At 56.6% G+C, this 18,394-nt stretch overlaps 1 protein-coding gene across 2 annotated transcripts in view; it reads left to right on the top strand.

Annotated features, from left to right (window-relative positions):
* The first annotated feature begins 692 nt into the window (after positions 1–692).
* The window catches only part of KCNIP3 (potassium voltage-gated channel interacting protein 3), a 65,654-nt gene continuing 47,952 nt past the window's right edge, over positions 693–18,394 (top strand). Inside the window, exons 1-2 of one of the 2 annotated variants that reach the window (XM_004590754.2) lie at positions 693–824; positions 11,659–11,824. In XM_004590754.2, the coding sequence (XP_004590811.1) occupies positions 810–824; positions 11,659–11,824 (181 nt within the window). In that variant the 5' untranslated portion in view covers positions 693–809. Of the gene's footprint in view, positions 825–11,658; positions 11,825–17,854; positions 18,208–18,394 lie in introns of those variants that run through there. The other variant, XM_058667604.1, reaches the window with a different exon arrangement.

The raw sequence follows: 18,394 nt of genomic DNA, 5'->3' as shown, positions 1-18,394 counted from the left end.
CAGGTGGGACCCCTGCCTTGGCTGTCCTGAATGGGGTCCCAGACTCAGACCCAGGCAGGGATGGCAGCATTTGGGAAGAAAGAGGGAATCCTGCAGCCGGCCCCACCACAGGGCAAAAGGAAGGTAAGGAAGGCCCAGCCAGACAGATTAAAGACAAGAGAACAGCCCCAGGTTTTACTGGCCATGTCACCCCAATAGCTTTCATTCTGTTTGAAGAGTAGCAGGTTGCATGAGGTCCCCAAAGGGCAAGCACCTTCTTTGAGACAGCTCCCTTCAGGCCAGCCCAGGTCATCTGAAGCTTGCCAGTACCCTGGGCAGAGCAGGGATGGGGGCCAGGGAGGGGAGAGGCTGGCCTGTTGTGGAGAATGCACCCCCACCCGGTCCTGTGCACCCCCTGACCTGCATAGCCCCAGGCCCTGCAGCCCCCTCCCTGCAAGCCTCAGCTCCTGCACTTCTTCACCCTACCCGGCCCGTGACTGGGAACGGAGGGGCACAGAATGTGTGTGTGCGTGCGCACGTGTGTGTGTGTGTGTGTGTGTGTGAGAGAGAGAGAGAGAGAGAGAGAGAGAGAGAGAGAGAGAGAGAGAGAGAGGCAGGGGGCGGGCACCCAGGAGAAGGGGTGGAGCGGTGGAAGCAGGCAGGCAGAGAGGGAGGGAGTGAGGGGTGGGCAGGGGGCGGGCGAGAAGCCGCTGGTGACAATTACGTCTGGGTCCAAGCAAACATGAGACAGCTGCCAGCCGGGCCGGGCAGTCCCATTTGCCCGGGCTGCGAAGCGGAGCAACCAGCAACCGTTTCCTTCTGTGCTCAGGATGCAGCGGGCCCAGGTGGGTGACAGTGGGGCCGGGGGCTCGTCTGATGGTGGGGGCTGCCAGGGGCTTCTGGGGGTTGCTCTACACCCAGGATAGCTTGTCCCGTTTCCTCTTGTAACCCCATTTCCTGTTGCCCTTATAAGGATTGCTTGGGAGAAAGTGTATATTGGGGTGTCCTGGCTGGGATCCAGTTCCCTTTTGGGTATGAGAGGTTTTGTGTATTTGTGGAAGACAAACCAGGCAGGGGAGGTGCTTGAGGGCCAGCCTGGAGCCAGGTCCAGTGCAGTTAGGCCTTGGCGCAGCTGACCCTGACCCTGGGCTCCTGCCCTTAGGGCTGGAGGAGGGGAGGGTCCTGGGGCACAGGTGCCTCCTGCTCAGTGGTTGGCTGTGAATGCATCCTTTCATCCATCAACCAAGTAGTTGGCGAAGGCCTCCCTCTTCTGAGAGGCCTGCAAGAGCCCCAACAGAGACACTTATTAACAGGCCCCTCTCCGTGGGACTGCTGGGAGGCCTGACAGAATGTAAAGGGGATGCCTGGCATGGAGATCAAGAAACGGGGCGGCTGCTGCGGGAGGGCAAGGAGGGAGGAGAACTCATGGGGAGGACTGAGGGGAGGCAAAGCAGCTGAGTCCCTCTGCTCCGACCAGCAGGGAGTTAAGCCTCAGGAGGCCTGGCCTGCTGCCCTGGGAGGCATCCCAGCCAGAGAAGCAATGTTGGGGCCGGGTGCTAGGAGCACAGCTTCCCAAAGGCCACTGGATGAGCCAGTGGTTGGCAGCGTGTCTCTCCCATGCAACAGTCTTAGGTAAGATAAAAGGGCTGGTGCCCTAGGCAGCTGGGGTGTAGGCTCTGTCTGTCTCACTGGCCTCCATCCCTGAGCTTTCCTTAAGGGCCAACATGGCTGCTGGGGCTCCAGCCAGCACCTGCTGGCAGCAAGAAACAGGGACACAAGAATACAAATAAAGTCAGGGTATCGTAAGAAATGATGCATCCTGGGATGTATCTTACAGGGACTCCCCACAACAAAGACGACTTCCTGCCTCTCTTTCACCACTATCTCCCCTCTACCCCCGCCCCAAGGAGAAACTGGTTTCAGGGCCTGGGCTGCCCCTGCCCTGTGGAGTCCATTTCCCAACATCAGCAACATCAGCAGACATGAGGGCACGAAGCCCTGGGAGCAAAGTGGCAAGTCGCCTTGAAAAAGGTGCCTTCTTGTTGTACCAACTGTGCCCTAGCAACTGCCAGGCATGCTAGGTCAGAAGCAGGAAAATGGAGCGCCTTATCCCAGTTGGTTCACACTCACTCTGCATGCACACATCACAAGCAGCGCAGGCCCCGCACATCCACAGGCAGCAGGCTGCACACGTCCTATAGCCAGTCTGTGTACGCGTGTGCTTGCCCTGCATGCCTATGGATTTTCTAGATGTGCCCAGCCAGCTCTGTCCACCAACAAGGGGAGTCTTTCCACCAGGCCCCTCCTCTGCTGACCCTGACTGTAGGAGGTCACTTTGGGAACTTGAGTCTCTGCTCCTCCCAGATGCGCGGGGCAGGGGTAGAAGGTAGGAGGCCTTTGAGTGCATTTGGGCATACACTCAGCCATTGTGATCCCTCACACATGGCCACCCTCTCCTCCCCAGCCAGTTTCTGGATCCCAATGAATCTACCACTTCCATACCTGCTAGGGTTCCTTCTGTGACTGGCCCTGCAGGGACAGAGGTCCTAGGGGGAGCCTGGAAGAATCTGTTGGCTGCAAGGACAGCAAAGACCTGGTCCACTTGTCAGCCACAGTCAGGGCCCACCCTCACCCCCGAACACCCTGAACTGTCAGCCCAGCCTCTCAGCCTTCCCTCCAAATCCCTCAGTCATTGGCTAACTTTCCGTCAATCATCCCTGCTAACTTTCCATCAATCGAGTGCCTGCCACTTTCATTCAAGACACTGAGAGCCATACAGGGGGTCCAGAGCCCTGAAGTGCCACCCACCTCTTTTCTTTGGAGCTTCATGCAACCCATAGGGCAGCTCTGGGTGCTGTCCCCACCTTGCAGCTGAGGAAGCAGAGCCTTTCTCTAGATTACAAGCCACAAGCTCATGGAAAGAGCAAACCCCTGGGGCTGGGGCTCTTGAGAGAAGGAACTATCTTTGATTCTATATAAATAGATTTATTTTTACTTCAAAGGCAGAGTTACAGCAGAGAGAGAGAGGAGAGAGAATCTTCCATCGACGGGTTCACTCCCCAAATGATTGGAACAGCTGGAGCTGGGTCAGTCTGAAGCCAGGAGTCAGGAGCTTCTTCTGGGTCTCCCACATGCATGCATGGGCCCAAGGATGTGTGCCATTTTCTAGTGCTTTTCCAACCCATAAGCAGAGAGCTGGATGGAAAGTGGAGCAGCTGGGATTTCCATATGGGAGGCTGGCACTGCAGGCAGGAGCTTGACATGATACCTCTTGGTGCCATCTCCAAGAAAGAGCATCTTAACCAGCTCCATGGGCTGGGTCCCATCACGCCCTCTGGTCCTACAGGTGAGGGTACCTAAGCCATACCCCACCTCTCCATCCCCCTGCCTCAGCCATTGACCTTGAACCAGCTATGTTCTCTTTCTGAACTGCTTACTGAGAGGTGTGAAGGAGAAGACCCCAGTGTTTTAAATTCAGGTCCTCTTTCTTTTCAAAATCCTCAAGAAAGGAAGAGCAGATTTACTGACTTGGGGGCTGGGGCTCAGAGCTCTCCCCCACCTGCTCTCTCCTACCCAGCTCCAGGCCTCTCTGGAGATCCCCAGAAGTAACTACAGGGACCGAGTTGGCATCTGCGGATGGGTGGAGAAGAGCACCCTTGATCTCTAAGGAAAAAAAAGAGAGAGGAGTGAAATTGATGTGTGTGCCTTTCCAGGTGCCCCAAGCTGGGACAAGAGGGGACAGAGCAGGGGTGAGGCACAGAGAGGAGAATCACTGTGTCCCTACTTCTCCACCACCCCACCCCACCCCGAGCGCTGGCCCCAGCTGAGTGATGTTTCCCTTGAACAGGTGCAGCTGTCAGCTGTGATCAACCCATGTCCTAGGATGTCACAGTGCAGCCACATGACAGGGAGAGAGTCCAGGACATCTGTGGGTGCCAAAGGTGGTGGGGAGGGGTGGGACACTGAGCTGAAGCAGGAGGACATCTGAGAGGGTTCCTGTCCAGCATCTCAGGGGGTCCAGCCTTGCCCACCCCCGACACACTCACCACCACCACTCCTGCTTGGAGCTGCTGCCTCATCTGTCAGCCCAGCTGCCCCCTCTGTTAGGCTGGCCCGAACATGAGCTGTGCTCAGCTAGGCAGAGCAGCCCTGCTGGCCTCATCTCCAGCTCTGTCCGGCCCACAGCAGTGGGCAGCTGAGAGGGCTGCTGAGGGGGCAAGATCTGCACTTCCTTGAGGCTGGATCCCAGCCCCGTCATAAGAGCGTCTCTCCTGGTGGGCGTCCTGGGCAGCAGCCCCTGATAGCCAATGCACCTCGGTGATTCGGGACAATGCCTGGTCTCCCTCTCTCTCAGTTCCTCTTTCTGGGCCTGAGATAGCCTCTGCCAGGCCCCCACCTGGACCTAGGCCATTGTGCTGAGCAGTCAGGGGTGGTACAGTTGAGAATGAGGGCATGTGTCCTGTGGACTCAAGGTCAAGGTGGAGGCCCTACCCAAAGTGCCACAATGCAGGTTTCTGCCCCGTGTCCCTCAGCATGCAAATATGCACACACACACAGAGACACACACACAGATGCATTCCGTTTCACACAAGCACACACACTCACACTCAGACACCTGCTGTCTGGTATTGCAGGAAGACAGGTGGCCCGGGCAGGTTGCATGGCTGCATCTGGCAGAGCTGACCCAGCTCACCTTAGCTGTGTGTCTTCAGACAAGTTACCTAGCTCCTCTGTGCCATTGTTTCCTTATTCCCCTGGGGGAGAACAGCCCCATCACCTAGACAAATGAGACCCTCAATCAGCCCACTTTCCCTGGCCCCTGGCATCTGGCCTCAGCCCCATAAACAGGAAACACTGATGTTGCTGTATCTTTTGGTTGATGAGCAGAACCCGGAGATTGATGCCAATCAGCTGCTTGGGGCAAGTTCTGGGTTAGTGTGAGACCTGCATTGCTGGAGAGTAGGGGAGCCATGAGAGGCAGGACTGGGGCCACCCAGGACCTTTCCACCCCAGCTCTGTCCCAGGGCTCTAAGGATGAGGCTCAGGGCATGTGTGTGCATGTGTGTAGGTGTGAGTGTGTGTGTACTTATATGTACACAGGTATGCAAGTGCGTGGGTCTGCATGAGTGTATGTGTGAGTGTGTGTGTGTGTGAGTGCTGGGATCTGTAGGACCCTCCCCTCCAAGGTTTGCTGTCTGGTCCACATCTGTGCCCAGGGGTGGGTGGAGAATCCCAGCTCCCAGAAGCCTCCCCATCCCTAATCCCAGGGGCCTGCACGACACAACGCCCACCTCTGCTTCCTGCCATCTGTCCCGGGTGATGGAAATAGAGCGGCGGCACACGGGTGCTGGGCGAGCCAGCCTGAGCTGCAGCCCAGGCCTCAGGGGGGACAGTCAGAGAGGCGTGTGAGCAGCTCTCGGTGTCCCCAGCTCTCCCTGAAAGGAAAGGGGCTGAGAACATGGGGACGCCTTCCCCTACAGAGAGGGTCCAGGACTGTGCATCGGGGGTCCAGGCACCTGCACCTGAGCCCATGCCTATGCCCACACCCCTCGGAGCCAGTGATGCAATTTCAGGCAGTCTGATTATGGAGAAAGCCTGAGGAGCTTTCCTGCTGGACACGGCTGGGCCATGAACTTGGGCCTGGCTCCTATGCCAGACAGGCCTTTGCTCAGGACCAGAGGGTAACCAACAGGGATCATCTCTCCCAGGAGCTCCTCATTCACCAACTCACATCACCTTCCTCACCCCTCGTGATGGGTCACTGTTATGCCCATTGTGTAGAGGTTCCTTGCGGTCAAGGACTGTGGCCAGGCTTGGCAAGTTCTTATCTGACCCTCTACTGGCCCCTTTCCACTGTTCTCAGCTGACTCAAATTAGGTCCACCTACTTGCAACCTCTCCTGCTGTGTCCCATGCCAGAGGCCAGTGCATGTCAGAGGCTCTTAGGAAGTCATCATTGTTGTTCTCCAGTCATGACACCTGGAAGCATGTGTGTGTGTGTGTGTGTGTGTGTGTGTGCACGTGCTGGGATCTGGAGTATCCTTTCCACCAAGGTTGCTGTCTGGCGCACATCTGCCAGTGCCCAGGGGTTGGTGGAGAATCCCGGAGCACCCAGGAGGAGTGAGCAGTGATTTCTGCTTCATGCCTACACCCAGGGTATCACCTCTATAGGAAACAGCCTGGATAATTTCACCCAAATTTGCCGGGAGCCTCTGCACACCTTCCCCAAGCTGCTCCTTGGCACTCCCTTCCTGTCCCTCACTTTGCTTCCCTTGCACTCCTAATCCGAGTTGGCTTCCTGCCCTGCTGTCCTCCAGCTCCTCCTCCACAGTCCACCTGACTTCATTTCTGAAACACCTCTGGCTAGGACTTGAGCAGGAGTGACAGAGCAGCTGGGGCCACTGTGTACCCTGATAGCAGGAGGCAAGCCCAACTCAGCCAGCCAGCCAGTGGAAAACCATCAACTGAACCATGGAAACACCATGCAGGGCTTCAACATCATTTACAATACTTAAAGAAAATAGAAAACAAAATGGAATTATTTGTGATCGTTTTGATGTGTTACCCATATAAAATATTATTGAACGGCTATTTTATAGGCTAATGAGTAAAGGTGGGAAACTCATAGAACTTTCACATGGACAGCACAGCTCTGCCAGAGCTAGGCACTGGTCAAGTGCTTAGTAGCCACAACGGACAGCTCAGGGTCTGGGACACTTGGCCTGCTGAGCGTGGCAGGGACCTCAGCCTCCATTGGCCATTCTCAGGAGGAGAAAGACAAACTTCCTGGCCCATTGGTGCTCTCTCTCACCTGTCTCAACCTGTGCTGCTGGTTTTAACATTTTCTTTACAACACCTAGCGTTTTGTGTCTTAATAAATCCACTTAAAAAGTGATCTTCAAGTCGGTTTGTAAATGGAGAGTCCACAGCTCCAGTCGCTGAAATCACCACTACAGTTATGGAAGTGGAAACAACAGTATTCAATCCCATGCCCCAGGTGTGCCACCTGTCAGAGGCTCTGGATGGAGGCTACCCCCTCCCTTTGTCTGAGCTTGGGGTTACAGGGAGTTAGTGGGGTACGGGCAACCAGAGTCTGACTTCTAGCACAGAGATATGTCCGCCTGGCGCCAGAGACCTCTACCCCATAGCACAAATCCCCACAGATTTGTTCTACCCCACAGAACAAATCGTGGCTGTCCCTCCTTTGGAAGGAGGGGGAACACATACCAAGGGGGGTCTGGCCAGCTCAGAGGAGGCCGTGGGATTCAGTTGGGTGACTCAGTGTTTTTTAGGACCCTTTTATGGTTGGAGTGAGCATAAATAAGATAACTTCTCCAAACACTTAACTCAGTGAGGGTGCATAGCAGGTACATTGTCCATGTGGTTCCCTTTCTGTTCCTCCCCCACCCCATGGACCAGTAGCACTTGGAAAGCTGAGCTGATCCACAGCCTTGAGCCAGGAGACTCCCCCAGGGCTCCCACGTGGGTTCAGGGGACCCAAGGACTTGAGCCATCTTCTGCTGATCTCCCAGACTATAAGCAGGGAGCTGGATCATAAATGACACCCACATGGGATGCTGGCACCATGACCCTGCTTCCCCAGACCCGAGGCCAAAGGCAGCAGCTAAAAACTCACTCTGGGTTTCCAATGTGGGTGGCAGGGAGCGATTTACTTCAGCCACAATTGCTGGTTCCCAATGTCCCCATCAGCAGGAGGTGGGGATCGGGAGGCAGAGCCCAGTGTGGAGGAGCCTAGGCACAATGAAACTGGGTCACCACCAGGGTAACTGCCCGGCCAAACCCCAGTCTCCTGCCTTCTTCCTGCCCTATGATCTGGTCTCCAAAAATGTGGTCATTCTGAAAGGTTCTGTAAACTGCACCACAGAGCACCAGGTGACCTCTCGGCACTGGCTGGCTTCACAGCCAGGTTGGGAGCGTCAGCTGCTTGTTTCCTTTCATGGCTTGGAATTCCGCAGCTCTGCTGCAGGGCAGCCTGCTTGACCAATCACCCGCTGAAGGTCATCTGGTTGTTACAAAGAAAGTGCTGTGAGCACTCCCCAACAGGCTGCTGTGTGCAAACATAGCTCTTCCTTTCTCTGGGCTCAAGCCCCGTGACAGTGATTATGTGGGAGTCATCCATGTTATTTTTTGTAAGAAGCTGCCAGCCGTTCTCAGGCGTGGCTGTGGCATTTTGCTTACCCATTGGCAATGAGCAGTCTGCCATTGGGCCTTGCCCTCACCCCTACTTGGTGTTGTCACTGCTGTTTATTCTAGCCATTTGGATGGCACGTCATGGCTGCTTATGACACAAGTCTCATTAGCACACCTTGGTGGCTGATGGGTTGAGGATTTGTCCACCTACTTGTTTGCCACCTGTGTGCGGCTTTCACCTGCTTTCGAACAGAATGAGTTCTTTGCTCGCTATTGCGTTTGGGGCTGAAGGCGTCCCAGGAACCAGGCACCCAGGAGCCAGGGCCAGCTCTCTCTCTTTCTTTTTAAAGACTTCTTTATTTTTATTGGAAAGTCAGATATACAGAGAGGAGGAGAGACAGAGAGGAAGATCTTCAGCCTGCTGATTCATTCTCCAAGTGGCTGCAATGGCTGCAGCTGAGCTGAGCTGATCTGACACCAGGAGCCCAGAGCCTCTTCCGAGTTTCCACACAGGTGCAAGGTCCTAAGGCTTTGAACCATCCTTAACTGCTTTTCCAGGCCACAAGCAGGGAGCTGGAAATGGGGCTGCCAGGACATGAGCCGGTGTCCATATGGGACCCTGGCACTTACAAGGCAAGGACTTTAACTACTAGGCTACTGTGCCGAGCCCTGGGGCTAATACTCTTAGGATTGACATTAGGGGCCAGAGAGCTGGGTTAGTGGGGAGGCAGGAAATGTGCCAGAGGAACAGGGTAGCGGCTGAGAGACAAATAGGGGATGGGAGGATTGGGCCAAGGGAAGGGGTGTCCCGGGAACTGTCCCCTGAGTGAACCTTTGACCTGTGGCCCCAAACAGTGTGTCAAGTGTGTGCCTTCTGGCTGTGTGAGCCCTGCAAAATTCCTCATTTCCAAGCTGATCATTCTGTGTGGCCCGAGAATGAGGTCATAAATATCCCACACCCTTGACAGGCTTCATTCCAGGAGGAGCAGCAGGCCCTCAGCACTGTGCGCGTGGCTCGGGGAGGGACGGAGGCGAGATGGGACTGGTGCAGTCAGGCTGGGACTGGTCGTCCCTGGGTCACCCCTCACACGGGCAAGGCCACAGGGCTGCCCCTTGTGGCTCTTGGCTCTCCATGCTGGGTGATGCTGGCTGCCCTGCAGGCTGGTTTAATATTCCCTGACAGCTCAACCAGACCCTCTCCCAGACAGACATGTGTCAAATATTCATGAGCGTGACCTGCCCCCTCCACCCTCCCTCTCCGCCTGCCCCAGCCCAGCTGCTGTGGCCTCCTACCCCAACTTCCACTTCAGAATCCGGTGGACACAAGCCTGTCTCCTGGGGTTCGCAGGTGGGGTCCTGGACCCTCTTCCAGGCCCAGGGGTCCCTCCTCGCCTTCCTCACCAGGGAGAAGCCCTCAGTCCAGGAAAACAGCAGGACATGGAGTAACAGTTACTTTGGGCAGAGCAGTGACATGGTGACTGCCACCCCTACAACCCCCCCAACTTTTCCCTCTCAGTGACCCAGGCTGAGCAGTGCCATGGCTGAGACCTCCACACACGGGCCCTGGCCCTGGCCTCTCCCAAACTTCTCGGGGACTTGATTCCTGCACCTGGGAGATGACGGTGGTGTTGCCTGCCTCCTGGAACAGCTGCATTTGGAGGCATCTCCTAGCCTTCCCATTTGAGCATGCAGAACGCAGGTGGGGTCCTCCCACACCAGTCTTGGGCCGGAGCATCCCTTGTGGTGGGCACCTGCACCGTCCTAGTGGGATAGTCTCCAACTGCTGAGCTCTCACCAGAGGCTCCTGGGCTTGCCTCAGGGTCTCCTTTGGACAGGTGTCTGCTGACCCTGCACGTGGAGCCCGCAGAGAATACACGAGATAACAAAGTCCCAGCTGCCCGCCACCCCTCCCTGCTCCTCACCCGAAATAAAGGCTTTATTCATTCAGGCCCTTTCTCTCTGGAATAAGTTCTTTAATAATGGAAGAGGCCCCTTTCTGACCCAGCTTGGGCAGCACGTGTTCGTGTGCGTGCATATATGCATGCATGGGTACCCACGTGTGTGTGCATGTGTAGAGTAGATGAGTGTAGGGGCTTCCCTCAGCCTCCTTCACACGTGCCCAACCTGGCTCTCCCTCTTTTCTGACCCACCCCTTGCAGCATCTCTGGGCCCCATCCCTCACCTCTGGGGACAGCCTTGGAGAAGAGGAAGAATGTGGGGGTATTTGTGAAGGAGGTGGGGGTGTCAATTGTGACCCCACTAGGGAGGGATGCACTGGCCCCACTCAGGGAGTCAGTGGGGGTTGCAGGCCCAGTGCCCCTAGGATTGGGGCCAGTGACATCCAGCAGTGGTTGGGAGTGAGGGATGAGTGACATGTGGACCTACCCAGGTCTGCAGGGCCCACTCTTCTCCTTGCTCTGTCCCTGAGCCTGGCTCCCAGGCCTTTCCAGGAAGTGCTGCTAACTGCTGCTCCTTGCCGAAGGTTCCTGTCCTGGGGAAGTCTGACTGGGCCAGTCTCAGGTCCCTTGCATCTGGCAGCCTGCTGGAGACAGAGCTGCCCTGGAGTGCTGTGCTTGCAGAAGCTGCCCGATGCCCTGTCTGGTTTTCCCTCTAGCCACACACCTTGCAGGATTGTACCCAAGTAGCACATGTGAAAAACTCACAACCATGGAGTGTCCATGGCCAGCTCTCTCCAAGCTAGTGGCCCACCCTGATGGCCAAGAAACTTAACAACTCAGAATGGTGCCCTTAAAGGGGGTGCCAGCAAGGGGTGACCCTGGCACCAGCTCCTCAGGCATGGAAGATGGCAAGCTGTTTAGGTGCCAAAATTGAGGGGGACACCAAACACTATTGTAGGAAGACACAAACCTCCTGCCTCTGGGGCCGTAGCCCCAGGCTGCCCTCTCTTCACCCACACTGACCCGGCTCCCACCTCCCTCCTCTTCTACCTCCTGTTCCCACCTGTTTCGCTCCTCCTTTCCAGATGCCATCAGTCAGGCCCCAGAGTTTCTGCAGGGCTGGGATGGTGGTTTCCACAGCTGTGGCCCTCCTGGAGTGGTCTTCTGGCTTGTCACTCCCTGCAGGCTCTCCCAGAGTAAAAATAGGCAGAGTAGGGGCCCCTGGGGTACTGCTGTGCGTTTCCATTCCCTCTCTGGGCTCCAACCAAGGGAGAACTGGATGGTTGCGGTAGAGGACCAAGCAAGTCCAGGCTCACCTCTCAACTCTCGTCTCTGGACCCCTTATGACTCTCCTTCCAAGGGCCCCCATCATAAGCCAAGGCCAGGTGCAGACGGGAGGAATCCATGGATGAGGCACTGCAATGTCTCAGGGCTGCAGAGTCCTGGGAAACTCCCAGCCTAGGCCTAGTGGTCCTAGTCAGCTCTCCTGCAATGTGAGCCCCCAGGTGGTTTAAGGCTAGCCTCTCCTGGGGTGTCAGGAGGCCAGGACACCCATCCGGGCAGCCTGCAGTGGCCCAGAGGTGACCCATGGGAACAAGAGCTCAGGGCGGCTTGTCTGTTTCCCGTTGCAGGAGGCCATGAAGGCGGCGGATGGCAGCCTCCTGGGTGACCCTGGGCGCACACCGTTGCGCAAGAAAGAGGGAGTCAAGTGGCAGAGGCCACGGCTCACCCGCCAGGCCTTCATGCGCTGCTGTTTGGTCAAGTGGATCCTGTCCAGCGCGGCGCCACAGGGCTCAGGTAAGGAAGGGCTTTGTGGTGTGGTGTGGTGTGGTGTGGTGTGGTGTGGTGTGGTGTGGTGTGTGTGTGTGTGTGTGTGCGCATGAACGGGGGGCATCATGGGGCTATCTGTTTTAGGAGTGCTAGCTTGGGTTAACTGTGTCTGCCTACCCTGCCAGGGAGTTAACTCTCCAAGGAACAGGTAGGGCAGCCAGACCCTACCCTACCCTCCCTCAGTACCCCCTCCCCTGCTTAAGGGGCCTCTGTGCAAAGAGGGGTCCAAGTCTACCCACAGAACACACCCAAAGCCAGACCTGATGTGGGCAGGAGCCTGGTGAGAAGGAGGCCCCGCCATCAGCCCCTCCCGGAGCCGGTGTAGATATTTTAGGGTGTTCTGGAGAGGAGGAGAGGACCTGGTAAATATGGCTGCCACGCGCTTCCTCTTGGCAATGCTTGAGGATGACAGAGCAGGAGAGGCAGGGGTGGCCTCACACGGTCCCCATGATTTCACTCACATGCACACCTCCCACACCTGTGCACACATGTCTGTGTGTCCAGCACAAACACGCCAAGCATACTTGTACACCATGCATACTTTTGTGCTCACGTGCAGGCACATGCAGTCGTGTGATCATGTGCCAGGCATGTAGAAGGAACTGCCTTTTTTAAAAAAGAAAAAAAAAAGCATCTCAGGAAGTGACCGATTGAGGCTGGCGCCGTGGGCGGTATAAAGAATGCAGCAAAGGCAAGCGTGAGCCAAGGTAGATGTACTGAACACAGGAAGTCGTGGGCAGACAGCTCAGGTAGAGGCTGCTGATGGTTGCTGAGCATCTATCTGCCTCTTTGACCTTCAGGAAAAGGCACACACTTGACCTTGACCACTCGCTGCATCTGGTTTTTGGCTTTGGACCCTCTCTCACGGTGTGACTTCCAGGGAACCTCAGGCACCAGGATACAACGGGGGTCCCAGCCTTCCAAGGCGTCATGCATGGAGGAGACGGCCCGAGGGGCCCAGTGGCTGGCAGTTACGTGCAGTGGCCCAGGCCTGTGCACGAGGGGACCCAACAGCTGCTTGCCAGGTTCTTGTCCTTTACCTGCCAACCCCACCCCTGGGAGTTCTCTTTCTCAGCCTCTGTCTCTCCAACACCCTGGGCAGCAACGGTTCCCTTGCTTTTCCATGGAAGTACTAGCACATGTGGATGAACCTATAGGTGTCCCACAAGCTTTACTTGGTAGGAAGCAGGGGTGGGGCGTGGCAGAAACACAAGACCACTAAGTGCACCTACAAACAGAGTCCATGGGAAGGAGGTCCCTGGGCTAAGCTCCCCTCTGCAGCAGGGCAGCAAGGCAGCAAGGCAGCAGCGGCGGGAGCTAAGAGCGTAGGTGAGCCAGAGCAGGCTCAAAAGTGGCACCTGGTGCACGGATTCACATCATTCGTGACTTGCCTAGTCTTTCTGGGCTTTCCTGGTGGTAGCAGGTATTCAAAGGGAGTTGGGAGCAGACACCCGCCCCTGTTTTCCCCCTCCTCCCCATCCCCCCCGTGGATCCTGCAGCTGCTCCGGTGCCATGCGTGAGGCTGACAGTGAGGCTCGCAGCACATCCGTGATGGCAGCCGTCAAGCCCGACGAGCCCGGAGAGGACATGGTGTGTTCACAGCCACTGCAAAGGGCTCTGGTGGGGGCATCTGCTGAAGGCCACCACCTCTCCACAGTGGGTCCTCTACCACTAGGCAGTGTGCGAGCGAGTCCAAGGCACACAGTGGAACAGGAGGGGCAGGGACAAAGACAGGGTCACCAGGCTCCATGCAGGCATTGGACCCCAGACAAAGGTGTGAGGTAGACAACGCTGAGCTCATCATCCTGAGCTACTGAAGACTCCACGGGAGCTAGCAGGAGAGGTGCTGTACCCAGTAGCAGTGGAGCGTGGGGCGGGAGGGCATTGGGCCTCCAGCTGGACCCTGAACTGGAGGACCCATCTGGCCTGGGTGTCCCCAGGGAGCCCTGGGACCTCATGGTGTGAGGCACCAAAAATGACGCCCAGTCCCCCTCAGCCTGGGCTCCCACAGCTGGTCTCCTCCTGTGGCTTTCCCTCAAGGAGGCAGCGCTGTCTCTCCGAGGAGTGTGTGTGTGTGAGAAACACTACCCAGTGCAGAGCAAGGAAGCTCCAGAGGCTGAGCTGCCCAGGACAATGGGCCCCATTCACAGCAGTTCTGTGCACGTGCCTAGCGGGCCCCAGTGGGCACCCTGGGTGCCTGGGAGCTTGTGGCAGCTGGGCAGCCCACACACTGCGCCCTTGTTGTTGGGTTTTTTTCAGCCAGCAGCAGTGGGGCCAGGGAGACAGAAGCCTGGGACAGCTGGGAGCGGAAGCCAAGGCCCAACGGATGGAAGCTTGGCAAGGAGTGGGCAGGAGATGCAGGACTGGGCCAGCTGGTTATACTCTGGACTGCCAAGACTCCAGAACAGAGCTGGGAGATATCCAGCAGTGGTGGCCTCTAGGATGTGTGGGCCCTGGTGGTTGTATATTTAAAACAGGCAACGTGGACTCATATCTCCCCCCCTCAGTAGGAGGCCCCTCCTCAGACAGGAAACCTGGGGGACCCTCCCGAATGACCCAGAGGTTGAGACTTAGCAACACTTCTCAACCATCATCTTGGGCCATCCTAGCTGGTTGTGTATCCTGGGGCAGGGCCAAAGCCTTAAGCCCAGACTAACTCCACAATGAGACTGTCAGGCTGGACTAATGATACCATGGATAACCTGGGGTCCTAGCTGTGGGTAACAGAATCCAGGTTGCCCAGGGTTAAGTAGAGACACAGTGGCCCCAGGCCTCGGGGAGTTTGCAGAAGCTGGGGGATAACCAGAAAATGGTGGCCCTGGTATGCCAAAGCTAGGGTTGCACCTGCCGCATGGGGAGGGCCTCACTTCCTGGCTGCTCTGGTGGGGACACTGGGGTGGCAGCCACATGCTTCGGTGTGACGCAAAATCCAGGTTTCTCACTCATTCACGTCCGTGTCCCAGAGTGGAGGCCCAGCACTGCATGAACCCTGCTGGCCTCCGCTCTGGGAGCTACTCAGGGGACATGATCATGTGGGAAATCATGAGTCTGTGGCTGCCACCAGCAGCATATCTGACAGAGGTGGTGGCAGAGGGATGGGGACATGGGGGTAGGGGGAACCCAATGCCGAAGGATACATGAGCAATCTTTGCCCTCCATAACTGCAGATTCTGCATCCATGGATTCAACCAACTGGAAACCAAACCTGCTCGTTACAAAAAAAAAAAAAAAAAAAAAAAAATGTGCCTTCGCAGGCTTTTTTCCCTTTCTATTTCTCCCTAGACAACACAGTGTCACAACAATGTAGACAGAATGGACATTGTATGAGGCCTTACAAGTCACCCAGAGATGATTTCAGGTACGTTGAGTAGACTGGATGAAAACACTGCACCTGTTTAGCCAAACAGGTTTGAGAGACAAGCAGAAACCAAGACACAGCAAAAGTTCCCATCTGCTTGCTGTTTGATTCTTCCGCATGCCTGTAACAGCTGGGGTTGGGCTGAGGCCAAAGCTGGGAGCCAGGAACTCGATCAAGGCTTCCCCACATGAGCAGCAGGAACTCAACTCCTTGAGCCATTCCCCGCTGCCTTCCAGAACACGCATTAGCAGGAAGCTGGAGTCAAGTGCTGGGGCCAGCTGTTGAAGCCATGTTTTCCAGAATGAAATGAGGGCACCCTAGCTGCTAGGCCAGGCGCCCACCTCTTACACTGCTTGATACAAAGGCTTGATCTCTCTGCAGGTCCTGGCAGCAACCCCTTAAGGCTCCTGCAGGATGACTGCACTGAGAGAATTGTAGCGTGTTGAAGCACCAACATGGACATCATGTTGCCAAGACAGTTGTCAGACCACATTCAGATTTTCAAGGATTTATGCGAAAGTTGATTACATGGCTGTTAAAACTTCTCCCCTTTTCAGAAGTATAGGAAATGAACAGCTAGGGGTTGCCTCTGAGGGATAGCAGGTAAATTCACCACCTGAGGCACTAGCATTCCTGTTAACGGCCTGGGAAAAGCAGGATGATCCCTGCACCCACATGGGAGACCCGGATGAAGCTCCTGCTTCCTGGCTTTGCCTTGACTCAACCTTAACTCTTGTGACCATCTGGGGAGTGAACCAAGAGATGAAAGGTATGTCTCTCTCTCTCTCTCCCTCTTTGCAACTCTGCCTTTCAATGAGGGGGGAGCGGCGAAGAAAGAGAGAGAATCGCACAGTTGGAGCTGGGAGAAAGAATTGGGAAAGAGGGTTTCTCCAGAAAGAGTTGCTCCCAGCCCAAACTCCAGGTGGAGGGAACAACATCCGGGTCCCCTCTGTTATCCGCCATGCAGTGTCATCGGGTCCCCTCTGTTATCTCTGCCATGGAGTGTCATCCAGGTCCCCTCTGTTATCTGCACCATGCAGTGTCATCCGGGTCCACTCTGTTATCCCCACCATGCAGTGCCGTGAAATAGCCATGTTTTCTTCCTCTCAGTTGCATGAATGTTGGGCAGCCCCCCCCCCGACCGTTCCTACTCTGCTTGGCATCAGCAGTGGGCTGGACAGGCAGGGGCAGCGTGTGCCACCGTATCAGAGGCCACCTCTCTACATGGCTGTCCAGGCACCCTCGTCACATGGCGTTCTCTGGCACGCGGAGCCCTCACCTGATGGCTGATCTCCACCTGGGGTGGGGGACAGGAGGAAGCTGCAAGTTCCCTCGGGACCTAAACGGGGACTACATTGGCACACAGGATCACTCCTACCACATTCTGTTGGCCAAAACAAGTCACCAGACCCCAGGAGAGGAGGGCACAACAACTCCTTCATGTGTGTGAGTGCGAAGCTCGCATCAATTTACCACGTGGCCCCAGGTGTGAGGAGACACCCTTGCCAGGCCCTTGGTGTCAGCAGCGTGAGCGGTGTGGGCAGTGCAGAGGGCTGAGCAGTAACCTCCATTCCCAGTTCAGCCCAGGCACTGGTATCACCTCACCTAGCGTAGTAGCCATAAGAGGTACAAACCCTGGGAGCAGGTTTGGGGGTGTGGACCCTGCTGAGCCTCTGGCTGGGGGAGTGGCAGCTCGGGGCAGCTGCCTCATTGAGGCACAACACCCATGGGCCTGCCCTGTTTAAGCAGCAGAAAGTTCGATGTTCGACTTGTGCTTTGGCGGTGATGTTTCTTTCACCTTGTCTACACTCGCCCATGATGAAAATCCCAGCGGCTTAGCCAAGACCCAGGTGTGTTTGTCTCCTAGGTGAGACAGACCTGGTCCGGGTCGTGGCTGGCCCTAGCTTGGCAGCTTGGGAAATGTCAGGGCCAGCACCTTCAGTTGTTCTGACCTTTCCCTCAAGGTAGAAAGGTGGCTGGTTTGGCTCCGGTTGTCGTGGCCTCATTCCAGCACAGAGGCAGGAGAGATTGGGTGGCAGAGGAGGAGGAGCATGGCAGTGTTTGTGTTGATAAAGCAGCGCTCACAAAAACCTCTGGAAGATTCCTGCCTACATTTCATTCACCAGAGTAGAGCCACCCTGGCTGCAGGGGTGTTCTGGTGACCAAGCATACTCCCTGGTGCCCCAAAGGACTTAGCAAGATGCCTGGTACCTGTCAGATGCAGAATAAATGGAGAGCAGGGGACCATGGGAGGTCCCATACTGGTGCCCCCTCATCTCCCTTTCTATCTAGAAAATCACCAGAAGGGCCAGGGAGGGGGATGGTCAGGAAGCAGAGGTCAGAGGCCAGGAGGCAGCGGAAGCCCAGGACCCTGCCCATCCCCCCAGATCTACAGTCCAGAGCCTTGAAGGTCAGGGAGCAGGTGGGAGCAGGCTGCTGCTTCTCCAGCTACAGAGATGCCCTGGGAGCAGGGTGTGATCCATCTGTGGTGAGATCACACCCAAGCCAAGAATCAGGACAGTGGCACCTCTCCCATTGGTGCCGGGAGCACAGAAGCAGCACCCACCCCCGGCTGACCCCTCCCAGCCTGGGCAGCTGCAGGAGCCCATCCACCTCCTGGAGCAGCGAGTCCTGGATGTGGGAGGCAAAGGGCCCCACCGTGGGAGCTACTGGCAGAGGCAGGGCGCCAGCAGTGACCTGGCCGCCCATGGGGGCTCTGACTTTGGAGAAGCCCAGAGAAGCGGACAGATGCCCAGAGCAGACAGAACAGGAGCAAAGGGACATGGAGGGAACATTCTAGAAAGAGAACAGTGCTTGCTGTGTCTGGGTGGGGAGACAGGCAGATTGAGGGAGGAACAGGGCAGGGCTGAGATGGCAGGGCGTGGCGAGCCCCCCAACCCAGGCCTGCGAGAATGCCAGCAGGGTTGCAAGGAGCAGCTGGGCAGCATCATCAGCCTCTTCTTCCGCTTCATCTCTGGGAACCTGGCTCGAGGTGAGGGCTGCTCTGCCGTGTCCCCTGGGAAAGGGTGTGGGGAGGGCTGCTCTGGGGCTGGGAGGGCCAGGGATAGAGGCTCTGGCAGCTGGCCTGGAAGGACCCCAGGCTCTGAGCTCCATTGCTCCTCTCTGTGACCTGTGAGCAGTGGGTGGCCAGGCAGAATGCACCACCCCCTAGGTTGTTC

This window comes from Ochotona princeps, chromosome 8, assembly GCF_030435755.1.
Source record: "Ochotona princeps isolate mOchPri1 chromosome 8, mOchPri1.hap1, whole genome shotgun sequence".
NCBI classification, from domain to species: Eukaryota; Metazoa; Chordata; class Mammalia; order Lagomorpha; family Ochotonidae; genus Ochotona; species Ochotona princeps.
This window is presented reverse-complemented; position numbering and strand designations above follow the sequence as displayed.